Source organism: Charadrius vociferus, unplaced genomic scaffold (assembly GCF_000708025.1).
Source record: "Charadrius vociferus isolate BGI_N301 unplaced genomic scaffold, ASM70802v2 scaffold370, whole genome shotgun sequence".
NCBI classification, from domain to species: domain Eukaryota; kingdom Metazoa; phylum Chordata; class Aves; order Charadriiformes; family Charadriidae; genus Charadrius; species Charadrius vociferus.
Genome location: NW_009646744.1, coordinates 1,060,562 through 1,074,150, shown reverse-complemented (window position 1 = coordinate 1,074,150; position 13,589 = coordinate 1,060,562). Strand labels below are relative to the sequence as shown.

General features: G+C 45.4%; 1 protein-coding gene across 1 annotated transcript in view; it reads right to left on the bottom strand.

The window, feature by feature from the left end:
- The window catches only part of SHROOM1 (shroom family member 1), a 12,799-nt gene extending 198 nt beyond the window's left edge, over positions 1-12,601 (bottom strand). The window contains 7 exon segments of the mRNA XM_009890704.1: positions 1-3; positions 5-85; positions 1,834-2,106; positions 3,827-3,974; positions 4,390-4,974; positions 8,505-8,575; positions 9,797-12,601. The exon segment at positions 1-3 is cut by the window's left edge and continues 198 nt beyond it. Of these exon segments, the coding sequence (XP_009889006.1) occupies positions 1-3; positions 5-85; positions 1,834-2,106; positions 3,827-3,974; positions 4,390-4,974; positions 8,505-8,575; positions 9,797-12,601 (3,966 nt within the window).
- Positions 12,602-13,589: the final 988 nt, after the last annotated feature.

The window sequence follows — 13,589 nt, the reverse complement described above, 5'->3', positions numbered from 1 at the left end:
TTTCCCTACGATCTAGATTCTCTTACAGGTCTTTTGCATCTTCCCGTTGTCTAGACAAGAGCTTGTGCCGTTCGTTCAGCGATTGCTAATAGGATGAAAAAACAAAGCAGCACACTATGAAAACTCATAATTCCTGGCAGACTCTAGATCTTCATTTGGAAGCCACAGTCGATTTAGTTTAATTACTTCCTCTTGTGGGCTTTGTGTTCCACATGAGTTTTTTCTCGATTGAATTACTCATTCTTGTGGCTTGTAAGGTACAGACACCCAGTAAACCCCATCAAGGCTCACTTCTTCCATGCTGCCCTCAGGAAAAAAATCAATCTGCCTAACATTCTGTTAATTTTAGAGTATCCTGTATCAATCTTCTTTCAATTAGAAGCTCTTTAATCCACATATCTTTGTATCTTGTGAGTTGCGTGTGGCCAGAGTGCCAATATCATATTAAAAAGACAGTGTGACTTCTATTAAAAGGTACATGCAATAAAGTAACTTTGATGCAGAGAGTAACTGTTCATCTAAGGTTTCTTTTTATCAAATCCACGAGAATCAGGCCTTGCCTCTTCTACAGGATTTTAATGCCTTTCACATTTTAGCTAATTCTCTTTCAGCTGTAATGATTTTCACAGGGATAGCACTGCTGGAAAATGTCAGGTTTCGGGGCAGTGTCCATAAATATACCACAGAGCAATGGTCACCATCAACACCCTAAAAAGGGGGTCAAATATCAAGACTGACGGTTTTGCTGACATTGAGCAACTGCAGCGACTGGAGATAGTTGTAAAAATGCCGGCATGTAACCAAGTCTTTATTGAGCATGTTTTTCAAAATCTTGAATAAATGATTTTAAATGTATTTAGTATGAAGACATAACACTAAAGAAACAGCAGTCCCCGCCTCCCCCACCAACCACCAAGTCTGTTGGCCAAAGGCAGTGCGAAATACTGCCCCAAATTATTCGCGTTAACGCGACTGACATTTTGGAGCAGGGAGATCCTGATTCTCCGTACCACACTGCAGGGCAGGACTCTTTTAGTGCCTTTCTGCATGTGAACTACAATAAACCTCTATGGCTACAGGTCAGCAGCAGCACAGCTCCAGGAGATCCCAACTTTTCTAACTCTGTGCTTTTTTAACTTCCAAATGAGAGATAACAGCAGGTATTGCAGTGACAAATACACATCTAAAAGCAGTAAGGACAGCAGGAAAGCATCATTCCTGCGATAAATTTGGCTTGTCTTCTCTAGCAAAAAAGTGTATTTCAGACTTGAAAAGATTTCCCGGTGACGTGAAACAATTTGCAATTTTCCAGCAAAACTGGCTAGTTGAGTTAAACTACAGGGAATTTTATCTCAAGTTGCAACCACATCTTCCTGCTCACTATAGTTAAGACAAGCCCGTTAAGTGAAATACGATTTCAAAGGCAGTAATTACCGCATTGAAATTACCAGTGGGGAAAAAAACCCAACAAAAAGCCCTCTGAAGCACAGGTTTGGAGCTCCTCCACAGGGAGCAGCCCGAGGGTTGGCAGCCCACCCCTCTGGCTCGGGCTCTCCCGGGGCTTTGCCGCTGCTGCCACCTCAGTGCCCCGCTGCAGAGCTCGCCCTGATCTCCAGCACCAAACCTGTGGAACACACCAGAGGTCCACTCTGCTTTGGCCGTGGAGACACAGCCCGTCGCGTGGCACTGAACGCTGCCCGGGCAATGGCTGGTTGGGATTCAGGTGTAATTTACAACTTCCATTTAGAGCTGTCAGACAAATGAGGTGAGCACCGCCCCAGCTGGAAAGAAGTCGACAAACCAAATTAAATACCCCGCTCGCTTGTCACTCACCTTCTCCTCAGCATCTGTATTGCCATTGATCCTCCTCATGGCATTCTGGACTCGGGCAAGGCGGCTGGAGAGGCAGAGCAAGAGGCTCACAACCTTCTCCAAGTCACCGATGAACATCATGTAGCGCTCAAACTCGTTAGGCTTGCAGACCTCCCGCACCACTGCCTCCAGCTCCTCGCCTCGCGCCGCACACTCCCTGCCTTCAGAGAGGACGAGCTCCCTTTCCTCCCACAGGGTCCGCAGCTTTGACCGAAGGTTGGACATGAGTTCCAGCTGCAAAGGGAAAAAAAAAAAATCACAGAAAGCTGTTACTGCCAAAGAGAATCCTTATCATTTCTAGAGAATGGATTTTCCTCACATCATCTTTGTCAAATTTTTGACTTTTAAAATTATTTTAAGCTCTGGGAAAGAAAAATAAAGAAAAAAAAAAAAAAGGAAGATTTTCTAAGCTTTACTTAATTCTCAAAGTCTGAAAAGCAAATTACTGATAATCACCTTAACTGGTGATATAATCCCTAGCTCAGAGAGCTTCCAATCCATCAGAAGTGAACTGCAATAAAGATTACAACACGATTACACACAGTTATGCTCTAAGACATGAGCATGAAGTCACAGCTCTATTACCGAGCTTTACAAGAACTGACTGGAATTTCATTTATAATATGCACAGAAAAACTCAGTTCCACGGGTGACTCAAGCAAGCCACAGTGCCCGTGTAGCGAAGCAGAGGCGGCTGTTTGATACGGAAATGTTGATATGGAAAAAGGCCCCGAGACCGGAGCGGGAGAAGAACCCTATCAGCTTTATTTGGAAATCAGCCAAGGCCACCGTGAACAGGAGCAGCAGCCAGACAGCGGGTACCGAAAAACATCACCACGTGCACAGCAGGAGTTTCAGGAAGGCAGATTATCATTACCTGGGATGGAGCACGGACAGGTTTCTACAGGAAAAAAAAAATATTTATCTAGTTCTTCACAGCTACACAGTGCCCTTCCAAACTGCTGTATTTCTATTGTAGTCCAGCTATGTCCAAGCTACCTCTGTTCCCTGCATGTATGGAAATTAATAGGGCACTGTAGTGTGCAGAAACTGCTGTCAGTTCTCTCAGAGTAAAAAATATTTCTTATAGGAAAGACATGGACCTGTTGGAGCGGAGCAGAGGAGGCCCCGGAGATGCTGGGAGGGCTGGAGCCCCTCTGCTGGGAGGACAGACTGGGAGAGGTGGGGGGGTTCAGCCTGGAGAAGAGAAGGCGAAAAAGGGGAGAGCTCAGAGCCCCTTCCAGTGCCTAAAGGGGCTCCAGGAGAGCTGGGGAGGGACTCTGCATCAGGGAGGGGAGTGATGGGATGAGTGGGGAATGGCTTCAAACTGGAAGAGGGGAGATTGAGATGAGATCTGAGGAAGAAATGTTTCCCTGTGCGGGCGGTGATCCCCTGGGGCAGGTTGCCCCGAGAAGCTGTGGCTGCCCCATCCCTGGAGGTGTTCAAGGCCAGGTTGGACGGGGCTTGGAGCAACCTGGGCTGGGGGGAGGTGTCCCTGCCCAGGGCAGGGGGTGGGACGAGATGATCTTCAAGGTCCCTCCCAACCTAAACCGTTCTGTGATTCTATGGTTCAGGCTGCCAGTTGTAATGAGTTTACAGAATTTGAGACCAGATTTGAGTGCTAAATTGTGAGTCAGCCGCGGCACAGGAGCTGGCCTTGTGAGGAGACGTATAGCCAACTCCGCGTGCTTATGCCAGATACAACCCTTCCCTGATGACCTGCTGAAGAGAAGTATGTGGGAGGAGAGATCTGAATCAAACAAGGCAGGATTGAAATACCACCATTTATGATCAATATGCCAATTTGCCAGGACTTCACCTATTCGCAAAAATGGATTCAAAGTTATCTGTGAAACATTATTATTGGGAAAAAGTAATGAATAAAAATATCCATAGGAATAACTTATTTGTCATGGTAAAGAAACCACAGTTTCTCTGATGTTCATCTACCTACTTTCTTAGCTGTGATGTCATCTAGGTCATTTGTGCTGTCTCTGCTCCTATTCAGGACTTGGTGTCCCTTAGACGTAGGATCTTCGCTCCTTTGCTTGGCATCATGTTCAGATTCAGGACATTCTTCTGTTGCATCTTTACTGTGTTTCCTGCATGAGAACGGAAAATAAATATCTGTCGCAAACACTCAGAGTTTTGTTCTCAAACATTGTGTTCATGGTTTTATCCAGCTTGACTTCAGAATTACTTTCCTCACTTCTCACAGCAGCATTTTTCCCTTTTTTTTTTTTTAAAGATACAGTGCAACAGATACACAGCTCAGGTTTGTCACAGCCCCTTTTAATGAGGTATCATCGAACCACATTTCTTCTGTCATATACCCATAGCTGCAGATATTTCTTGGTACGTAAATTAGAAAGCTAAAGTATTTTGCTAACAAAACAAAAATAAAAGAAATATACGCTCAAGTCATCTTACTGCTAGTACATACATGGTACTCATACACTAAAATAGCTTACAATACTGGGTAACTGGTTTTGTTTGGTTAAAATTGGTTTTACTTACTCACTCTCCTGCGCATGCCGTACGTCTCCCTTTTTTCGGTGTGATTTATCCAGCATGGAAACGTTAACAGGAAACAGACCCTCCATCAGGTCTAGAGCAGTTTTTCGAAGAGGGCGAGGCATGAGAATATCAACCAGAGAACTGTCTTTGGCAACGATCTCCATAGCAAGTTCTTCGTACCGCTGGTCTTCAGGAGACTGCAGTCTCCTTCTGGGCAGATCTGTCTCTCTCTGGGGGAGAATATCATCTTGGCTGTTGTGCACGGCTGTGTCCTTCGCAATGAAACCTTTGGCTCTATCTTTGTCTCCCGGGGGAGGCTGAGCGAACGCTGTGTGGCAGCACGTTACTTGCTCCCGAGGAGCTGCAGGCTGCTGCTCCGGACGCTTTGTTAACACAGTGCCAGTCAGAGATTTAGTTCTGCATTCCTCCTCCTCCAGCTCAGCATCCTCCTTGCTTCCGCTTCTTGGGACAGGAATAGAGGTTTCAGGAGTCAGCTCCTTAGCATCCTGACAACACGCACGTCCAATTATGTCATTGTCTTTACATTCATGATCCTCACATCCATCTTTCTCAGGATCACGGAAACTATAAGAAAGAAGACACTTCCTTTTGTTTCAGACATTTCCTCTACAATAAATATTTCTGCAGACTGTTTAAGCAGCTACACGTAATTATCATTACCTTTCCAGCTTCCTCTTTTTATTACGGGTTTTTAAATTCAGATTCCATAATACCTACTAATTTTGCCTGGGGAAAAAAGGGAGCACGTAAAATGTCTAGCTGCACCAGTCCCTATTGTTTGAATCCCCATTAAATTTCTCATTTTCTAATTATGACCAGCACACACGTTTTCTGAAATAAACCCATGATAACAAGTGCCCTAAAACGTCCCACCGATGCTGTTTGACAAATGGATGAAAAGCACGCAGCCCTCCCGCCAGCCTCAGCGAGAACGCTGCCGACAGGACGAGACGCTTGCAGGGAGCGGGGCTCACCCAGACCTTTCTGCGGCCACATCTGGGCACCACCTGGCAGTAACAGGAGGACTATTTGCATTTTGTGTTTCCCTCCACCAACCCTCTTGTAGCACAGTGACTGTATTGCGGGAGGGCAAATCTTTACTCTCTTGTTCCCTACACCTTCTTATTTTTAAAACAAGAATGTTTCAGCTCAAGAGTGAGACTCGGTTTACACCGTCACCACTTCCTGCGAATCAATTCTCAGTCCTTCTTAGAGAAGACATCTAGTGCCTCCTTCTCTTTAGGCGAACTGAGTATCAACACAGAGGAAACACTGTTCATCTGAAGCTTCTGGTTTGAAAAGGCCATTAGACTTAAGTAGAAGTTTTATTAAATCCTTTCAGCTAACCATTTTGAGATCAAACTTCTGCTTTTGAGGTGGCCAGTGCTTGTCTGACCCATTGCTTCGAGTTTTCTGACGCAACACTTCAGAAGAAACTTTGATGGAAAAAGCTACTGTCTGCAGGGCATAAATAATTATATTAATGATGACAGAATAAGTAGATATATGCAACTTCAAAATACACTTTGGACCAGAATTTGCAAGAACGTAGGGGCACTGTTGAACACAAGATGATTGGAGTATGCACGGACCATCCTCTGCAACCACTGATGTGCATGTATACAGCCGTGTAACTGCTTCTGAAAACAGCCAGTGCATCTGCATATTTAAATACTATTGCATTAAGCATGATTGAATGAACAAACCTATTTTTTCCTCTAGCAACATTTTTCATAACCTAACAGGATTATGAGGGGACAGTAGAGAGGAAAGCTAGAGGGATTAGATGGAAGGAAGACTTAGAAGGGCCGATTTAACTACGTTAATCTGACGTATAAGCTTCAAAGTTGCAGGCACAAGGAAAAATTTTTCTCCCTCAAAACAGGCATAGGACTTTTGTCCACCTTTGTTTAGCTCTTTCTCTAAGGTCACATATAAAAGCAATGCAGCAATTGGTCTTTCCCTCCCCTAAAGGTACCGGTTAAGCCTGTCTCTATGGATGGTGTGAGTCTGCCCTGAGCCGCACGTGGAGGCAGGAAGGTAGGCATTGTCTTTCCCTGAAGGACACCAGGGCAGCAGAGAGCGATGAAGACACTTAACGCCTAACCGTGCAGACTGCTGTACCCCCCCGTGAGGATACACACACACACAGAATGGTTTCTAGATTTAAGAAAACACCAGCAGACTGTGCTGGGAAAGCTTCCACATGCTTGGACTATTACATTAATGCCACGAGCCCCACGCTGTCTCCAGCCGCCACTTGTCTGGGCAGGTTTCCCGACGCAGACGTGGGGCTCTGCAGAAAGCGCGGATGGCTCGTGGATGGCTCGCGGCTGAGATGGGCTCGCCCGGCCCGAGCGGGCACTGGCCACATACAGAGCGTTTCATGTGGCCAAACTGAGCCGTGGCTCAGCAATGGAAGTCTTGCTATTCCTGAAATTCCATCTTCTCTCACTGTTTCCCTTCTTCCAGCTCTGCTTTGCAGCTTTAACACAGTCATTTTAGCTTTTTGTCAGAAAAATGAAGTCGGCTTGGCAAAGGGAAAGTTAATCATAGTTCGTACTAGATAATGACTAACAATGTCACTTAGGTATCTATTATGTGCACTTTTTCACTGCAATTAAAAATAAACAACTCATGTGACCTTGACTTGAACTACCTGGTTCAGGTGCTTTAGTGATGCCCTCAATGCTGGAAAAGCCCTTCCATCAAAACGGTGCTGGAAACACCCCCTGCAAAACACCACGGCATCGCAACGCGGCGCTGTACTGCGACACCTAAATTAACGTGATGATGACACAACATTGTGATCATGGATTGACAAATGTTTGTGGAGTGACTGATGATGAAAAGAGACACAGAGACACCTAAGAAAATCACGGCAAACATTGCCGGGCCTTATTCGTACTCATTCTCAGGCCTCATTGCAATGGCAGCGCGTAGGAGCAGCGTGTAAACAACCCATCTGCAGCAGTTATCTCGGAAAATGGATAATATCAGTGGAAACTACCTCAAAATTGTATTGTGCAATTGAATGGATGCAAAACATGCTTAAGAACGTCCTCAAGCATTTTTCACTAACCCATGGACACTACTGGTATGGATAATGATCATAGCTTGTTCTTCCCGCTGGTCCCAGCTGGAACTTTTATTTGAGTAATTAACACTGCAAACAAGCCGGGCTAACCTGGGGTGTCTACCACAGCTCAACAGCACTTTCTGGTGGAAGAAAACAAAGAGAAAAAAATGAGATACAGCTGTAACAGAATGAAACCTGTACTTACAGCTATTTCCCAGATATGATAATCTAAATTAATTACTGATGAAACCAGCTCTGGATTTCTCATCTTTTCATTACTTAATGGATATTACAGAGCTATGATCAAATATGCTTCTGTTCAGAACTTCCAGTGACACTCACGCTGACCTGCTAAGCCTCTTAGCTAAAGTAGGAAATTTAAGAAAAACTTCAGAATCTTACTAAAAATACATTTTTTTTTTCCCCAAGATCATCAAGCCTGCAGAAACTACTGGGAACTTTTTCAACAACTGAAGCAGGGGAAATTCTATTACTACACAAGTGTCAGTGTCACTGCTTTGTTGAGACAAAGGGCAGATCTTTTTCTCCCCTGATGCTCCTCAAACAAGCAAAACAAATATGGAGAGTTAACACACAAACTGGCTAGTCAGCTATGTGTAAACGGCACAATTTTTGGTTTTTTCCCCTTAAAAGAACCACACCAAAAGCCCCTGTTACACCAGGCTGCGAGCACACGTATTTTTCAAGACTGGGCATATCCGAGCCGTTGCAGATGCCGGTTTTACCAGAGCTCAGATGAGGGAGCTGCGATCTCAGAGATGTGAAGGAGCGCGGGAAGAGCAGCACGTACACTCTGCATTTCCCACTTTTGCTCCACACCGTAGAAACGATTTTAAAGACTGTCCCAGAATGAAACAAATAGCGTAGCAGGTGAATACTCCCGTACGAGCAAAGGATCCCAAGGCAGAAGGAGAGAAGCAGCCAGCCACGGCTGCCGTGGAGCTCACACGCCCGAGACATCGGCTCGACCTCGGCGCAGGCGGCGCAGCCTTACCTGGGGGTGCCGAGACGGCTCTCGCACGGCCGAGCCGGGGCCGCTGCGCCACCAGCGCTTCTGTAAGTGTCCTGGAAATGAAAACAGCACAATGGCACAACCAGCGTTTTCGGACTAGGCAGCCGATCCACTTCGCCTCCATGTTTGTTAACCCCAGAAAGAGAAGCCAACTACAAATCTCCAAGCAGGTACACCAAGATTTTTATCTTTGAGTTTGTCTATCTCTTTTTATTAATGAAATTGCCATTATGCTCTTCCTAGGTAGCATCCATCTCTTTTTCCTAGAAAACCAAAGAAAAGCTGGCAACAAAAGATATACTCCCACTGACTCTCACCATTCAGAAAGTAGACAGCATTGGTTGAAGTTTGAAGTTTGTCAGCCTCTTCAGTTGGATAATTTTAGTAGTGTATTTATCAGATTATTTGTTTTCTGACCCTTTCATCTTCTTTATTCTCCTTGACAACAGTATTGACAGCCACTGTCCTTCAAATTCAGGAGCCAAAAAGGTTGGTCATATATAAAAATCTCTCTCTAATGATCTTTTCTGGGATAGTGCTCTAATGAAGTTAACCACAGTGACTGCTGGAAGGCCAACATCCTGCATGCAGCACGCGTTCTCTGCAAACGCGCCTCCCGAGCGCCAGAGCCCATGCGCTCCCCTCTCTAGCTCTGGAGGGGACCCTCGAGCCCGGCATTGTCCAGCCCTCGCGCAGAGCCTACGGCACTTGTGCAGCGCGTCCCTTGAAGCAGACACTCCTCTTCCTCCCTGCCTGTACCCGTGCGCTCGCCGAACGAGAACAGATAACTCTGCCCAGACCACATCGCCGTTTCAGTCAGCTCTTGAAGTTTCCATCCTTACGCAATTCTTTTGTAACTTTTTGCATTGAAGAACACCTTGTTTGTCAGCAATACTTTCTTACAAAATACTTTCGAGAACAATGAACTGTTATCATTAATCGTAAGTATTTAAGGCGTTAAAATTGGCAGCACTTCTCCCCAAATCCCCCCCAATTCTTTCTCCTGCACACTGCAAAGCAGAGCACACATTTTACTTTCCAGCAGCTACATAGCATTTCCTATAGATTAAGTAAATGTGACTTCTCCTCCGCATCTATCATCTCTCTATTGCACGCTTAAAAAAAAAGAATTTAAAAAAAAAAAAATCAAGTCTTAATTCCTCATTCGTCATCTTCAGCAGTTTTTCATGTGAATCGTCCCACAGCTCTCTCCAAGAGGCAGACACTCATAAGTTGGACTCAAACACTAATTACTATCTTAGTATCTTTCTTACCTGTGTGGAAGGAGGAGTCGATTTTGACCTCTCACGAGCTCTCTCAGCCACAGGATCACCTGCCTGTGGGAGACTCTCAGCTGATGCACGCTTGCTGGTGCAGCTCCCATTTGCTTCGCTGGGAGACGGGTCGTGCTTCGAGGTGGCCGTACCGGCAGCAGCAGAGCTGGGATCGCTCCTGCTGGCCACGCTCGGCGGGGGAACAGAAGCCAAAGGAGGGAAAACATCTGGCGATTTTTCTTTAGAGAAAACTTGGCAGAAAACCTCGGTGTTCTGCACCTTCCTGCTCCTGTGTGGATCGGAAACCTTGCCAGGAGTCCATCTGGGATGCGACAGCCTCTTCTGCAGAGGCGGCTTATGCAGCGGGAGGTGTTGTGAACTACCCGGCCTTTGATTAATCTTTCGCTCCATGTATTCGATAAGTGCAGTGTGCTGGATTTGTTTCAGCTCCATCCTGGAGATACTTGAACTGGAAAGTGCCCTCCCTCTGTTCTCCACAGTCTTTTTCCTAGCTGCCACTACATCCTGCTCAGGGATTTCATCCCTCACTTGGTTCCATGATACTTCCTTATCTGCCAGCTGATCAAGTTTCTCCGGTTCAGAGTAACAGAGTTTCTTTTGCTCTTTGGTTACCCTTTTCCTTCCCCCTATTCGACCTGATTGTGGCCTCTTAATTTCTTCATCTCTATTGAAACTTTCCAAGGATTCTAGATGAGAAGGAGAACAAGGAACAGGTTTGGCATCCTCACCTGCACTGGATAACGAGAAAGACCTAAGGTGTTCGATTGAAGGCCTTTTAGAGGGTTTCTGTCTCAGTCTAATGGGCAAACTCATCTGTAAGTCTTTTCTTTTAAAGGAGGTTTCTCTCAGAACCTTTTTCTGAGCCACTTTAAGTTTCTCTCTATAGTCATTCTTGAAACTCTCATCCGTGGATGAAGCAGGACTCCCGAGAATGAGATCTTCAGTCTCAAGCAGGAGATCGTCAGCACTGCACTGATGGTGGTGGTTGGTCCTTTGAAGCTGATTGCTTTCCCTTTGTTCCTCTGAACACCGCGCTGAGGCAGAGTAGCTGCCTGCTGGAAATTCCTTTGGTGAGCTCCTTGAGTCCTCCTGACACTGGGTGAGCTTGTGGTGGTGCAGGATGTTGGTGGCTTTCCCCCCAGAAAGATAGTAAAGCATGGGAGTCGTCTGCCTGGTTATTTGTTCACCAGCAAGATCATCCTGAAGCTGTGTGAAGAGCTGTTTTTGAAATTCAGGTTGGTATTTCTGATAAGGAACAGGAGTTTCCTCTTGTTCTAGATGCACGCTAAGGTTAGGACTGCTGTTAGCCTGTTTTTCTTTCTTGACTTCATGAAAAAACTGAGATGTAGAATCTTCCTTTGGTCTGAAAAAAGACATCTGGTTAGTGTTATCATAGCATTGCTTATTTCCCTGGTCTGACCCCTCACAGCGAGGGTGCTCTGTTGCTGCAGTATCGTAGCTGCAGGACAGTGACGATCCCTGCGTTTTGGCTTGCTGATTCAGGAGGGGTTCCTTAACATCACTCACAATTTTTCCTTCAGAGTCACAGCACTGATTTTCATCTGTACAACTGTTCAGCTTCCTGGAAGCATTTTTAATTAGAAGAGCATTCTCCATATATTTTAAGTCACAACTGTCCTCAAACACATCTTGATCCAAGTCTGAATGCAGCTCGGCAGGGAGGGGGCACTGGGCACAGGGCAAGGATCCTTGTCGTTGGCGGGGTTCTGGCACCGCGCTTTGCGAATCTGCCTCTCTGAAAGTTGGCTTATGTACACTGCAGGGATACTGTTTGTCTTCTTGTCTATCATTAACAGCGCTGGGGTTGGTATGCACTGAGTGACAGGACTTGGAGTTCATCTCTTCAGGAATTTTGTAAGCAGGAACTGAATTATAAGCAGAAAGTATTTTAGGGACATGAGCCAAAGAGTCAGTCTTTAGATATTCTTGAAAAATTAATGAAGAAGGTCTGCTGAAAATGTGTGGATTGCTTCTCTTTATAGGTTGTTGGGATAGACTCCACTCTCCATTTTCCTCCATCTTTAACCCCTGAATTTTTGATATAGATACCTCATTTGTAGGATCTGAAGAAGAAAGGCCCTTGTTTTCCAGCATCTTCCTCCTAGCAGCCACTATATCTTGCTCAGTAATTTCACCCCTGTGTTGACTCCACGGTACATCCCTATCTGCTGGCTGATTGTCCTGCACGCAAGGAGCTGGCTGCACACTACGCTCGCCGTGACTTCCAGAGCTGTGTCTCCCTCTTGAGTTCTCAAAGTATCTAGTGACTTTATAGCTATCGAGTCTGGTGGGAGGAGAAGGTGGAGGTGCAGCCAGAGGCAGTGGTCCCTGGTTTGAAGTCCCTCGGGCAGGAGTGCTTCCACAGCGCTCAGCAAGACTGGTGCTGTGAGAGTTACTATGGATGCTCAGGTCCCGTGCTTTGTACGGATGCAGACATCTGAGGTCGGAGTTTGCTGCACTGAGATTATAAATACCTCTTACATATTCTGAGTCCATGTACGATACCTGCTCTGGAAGCAAACAGCAGTTTTCACCATAGCACGATGGGGTGGGATACTCTGGAACATTTGATCCTCCTGAGAAAGAGCTGTAAGCAGAGTCTGCTCTCCCAGGGAGGTGCAGGAGATGGTCTACACCGCCGATTGACTTCATTGGCGACAGACAGTTACAATTTTCAGGAGAGGTCACGGGCTCTACCAGCTGTCCAACTCCGCCACCTCGCCTGTGAGTCCATCGTTCTATCTCATTCCCTGATGAAGCCATTTTGTAGCATTTCCAGAAATCAAGGTCTGATTAAATGTCCACAACTGAGTTGTTAGAAAAGCACATTTTTGTCTGTAGTCACATTCCAATAATATCTAGAGAATCCTAAAAAAAAAAAAAAAAGAGAAACATATGAAAGAGACAGTGAGAGGATTCTGATCACACCTGAAGAGATCAGACAACAAGCATCACACACACGCTCAAGATGAGAACTTGAAAATAGTATTTAGAGTAGCTAGAAGTAAATTTCTGGCTTCAGTAATTATCAGAACCTTGGAGTGATCGTTTCCTCTATCACAAACAGAGCAACTAAGTCTTTATTAACAAGAGTTCTCGAGATCTTCATTAAATCTATAAGACTATACATACAATTAGAAGAAGCCCTCTCACTATGATTGCAAAATACCAAGGGCCAAAATCAACACCAGTTTCTGAATCTGCCTAGAAATAAACCTGAGAAGTTGAAAAACCCAGTTCAGATGCTGCCAAATCGTGGAAGTGTTTAAATACAACATGTATCTGGCTGGTTGAAGTCTCAAAGTGACTTAGACTTACGTTTCCAAAAATGCTCACAACCGTGGACCAGTGCCGAGCTCTCATTCCGATGGATGCAGCCCTGATCTAAACAGCATAGGGCTTTGCAACTACATGACTGCAATGACATTACACAAAGTGTGCCCCAAACCCCACCAATGCCTCCACGTTTCCTTTCAGAAAGTCTCACACAGAAATACAAACACATGGACAGGTAGTTGGACACGTCAGGGCCCCATGGATAACTGTACCGAACAAGCACTGCGCAGATTAACCCAGAAGAATTATCAAATATGAAGAAACCATGATTATAATCTGTCTTATCAGCCTTCTGCCCCCTCCTTAAAGGCTTCCACTGTTTCTCAGAGAAGCAAGAACCAAATCATACTTTATTTGATGAACATGATGAAAACGGTTTGTTGTTTAAGCGCGCTTCCATGCCATTTCCATCCGT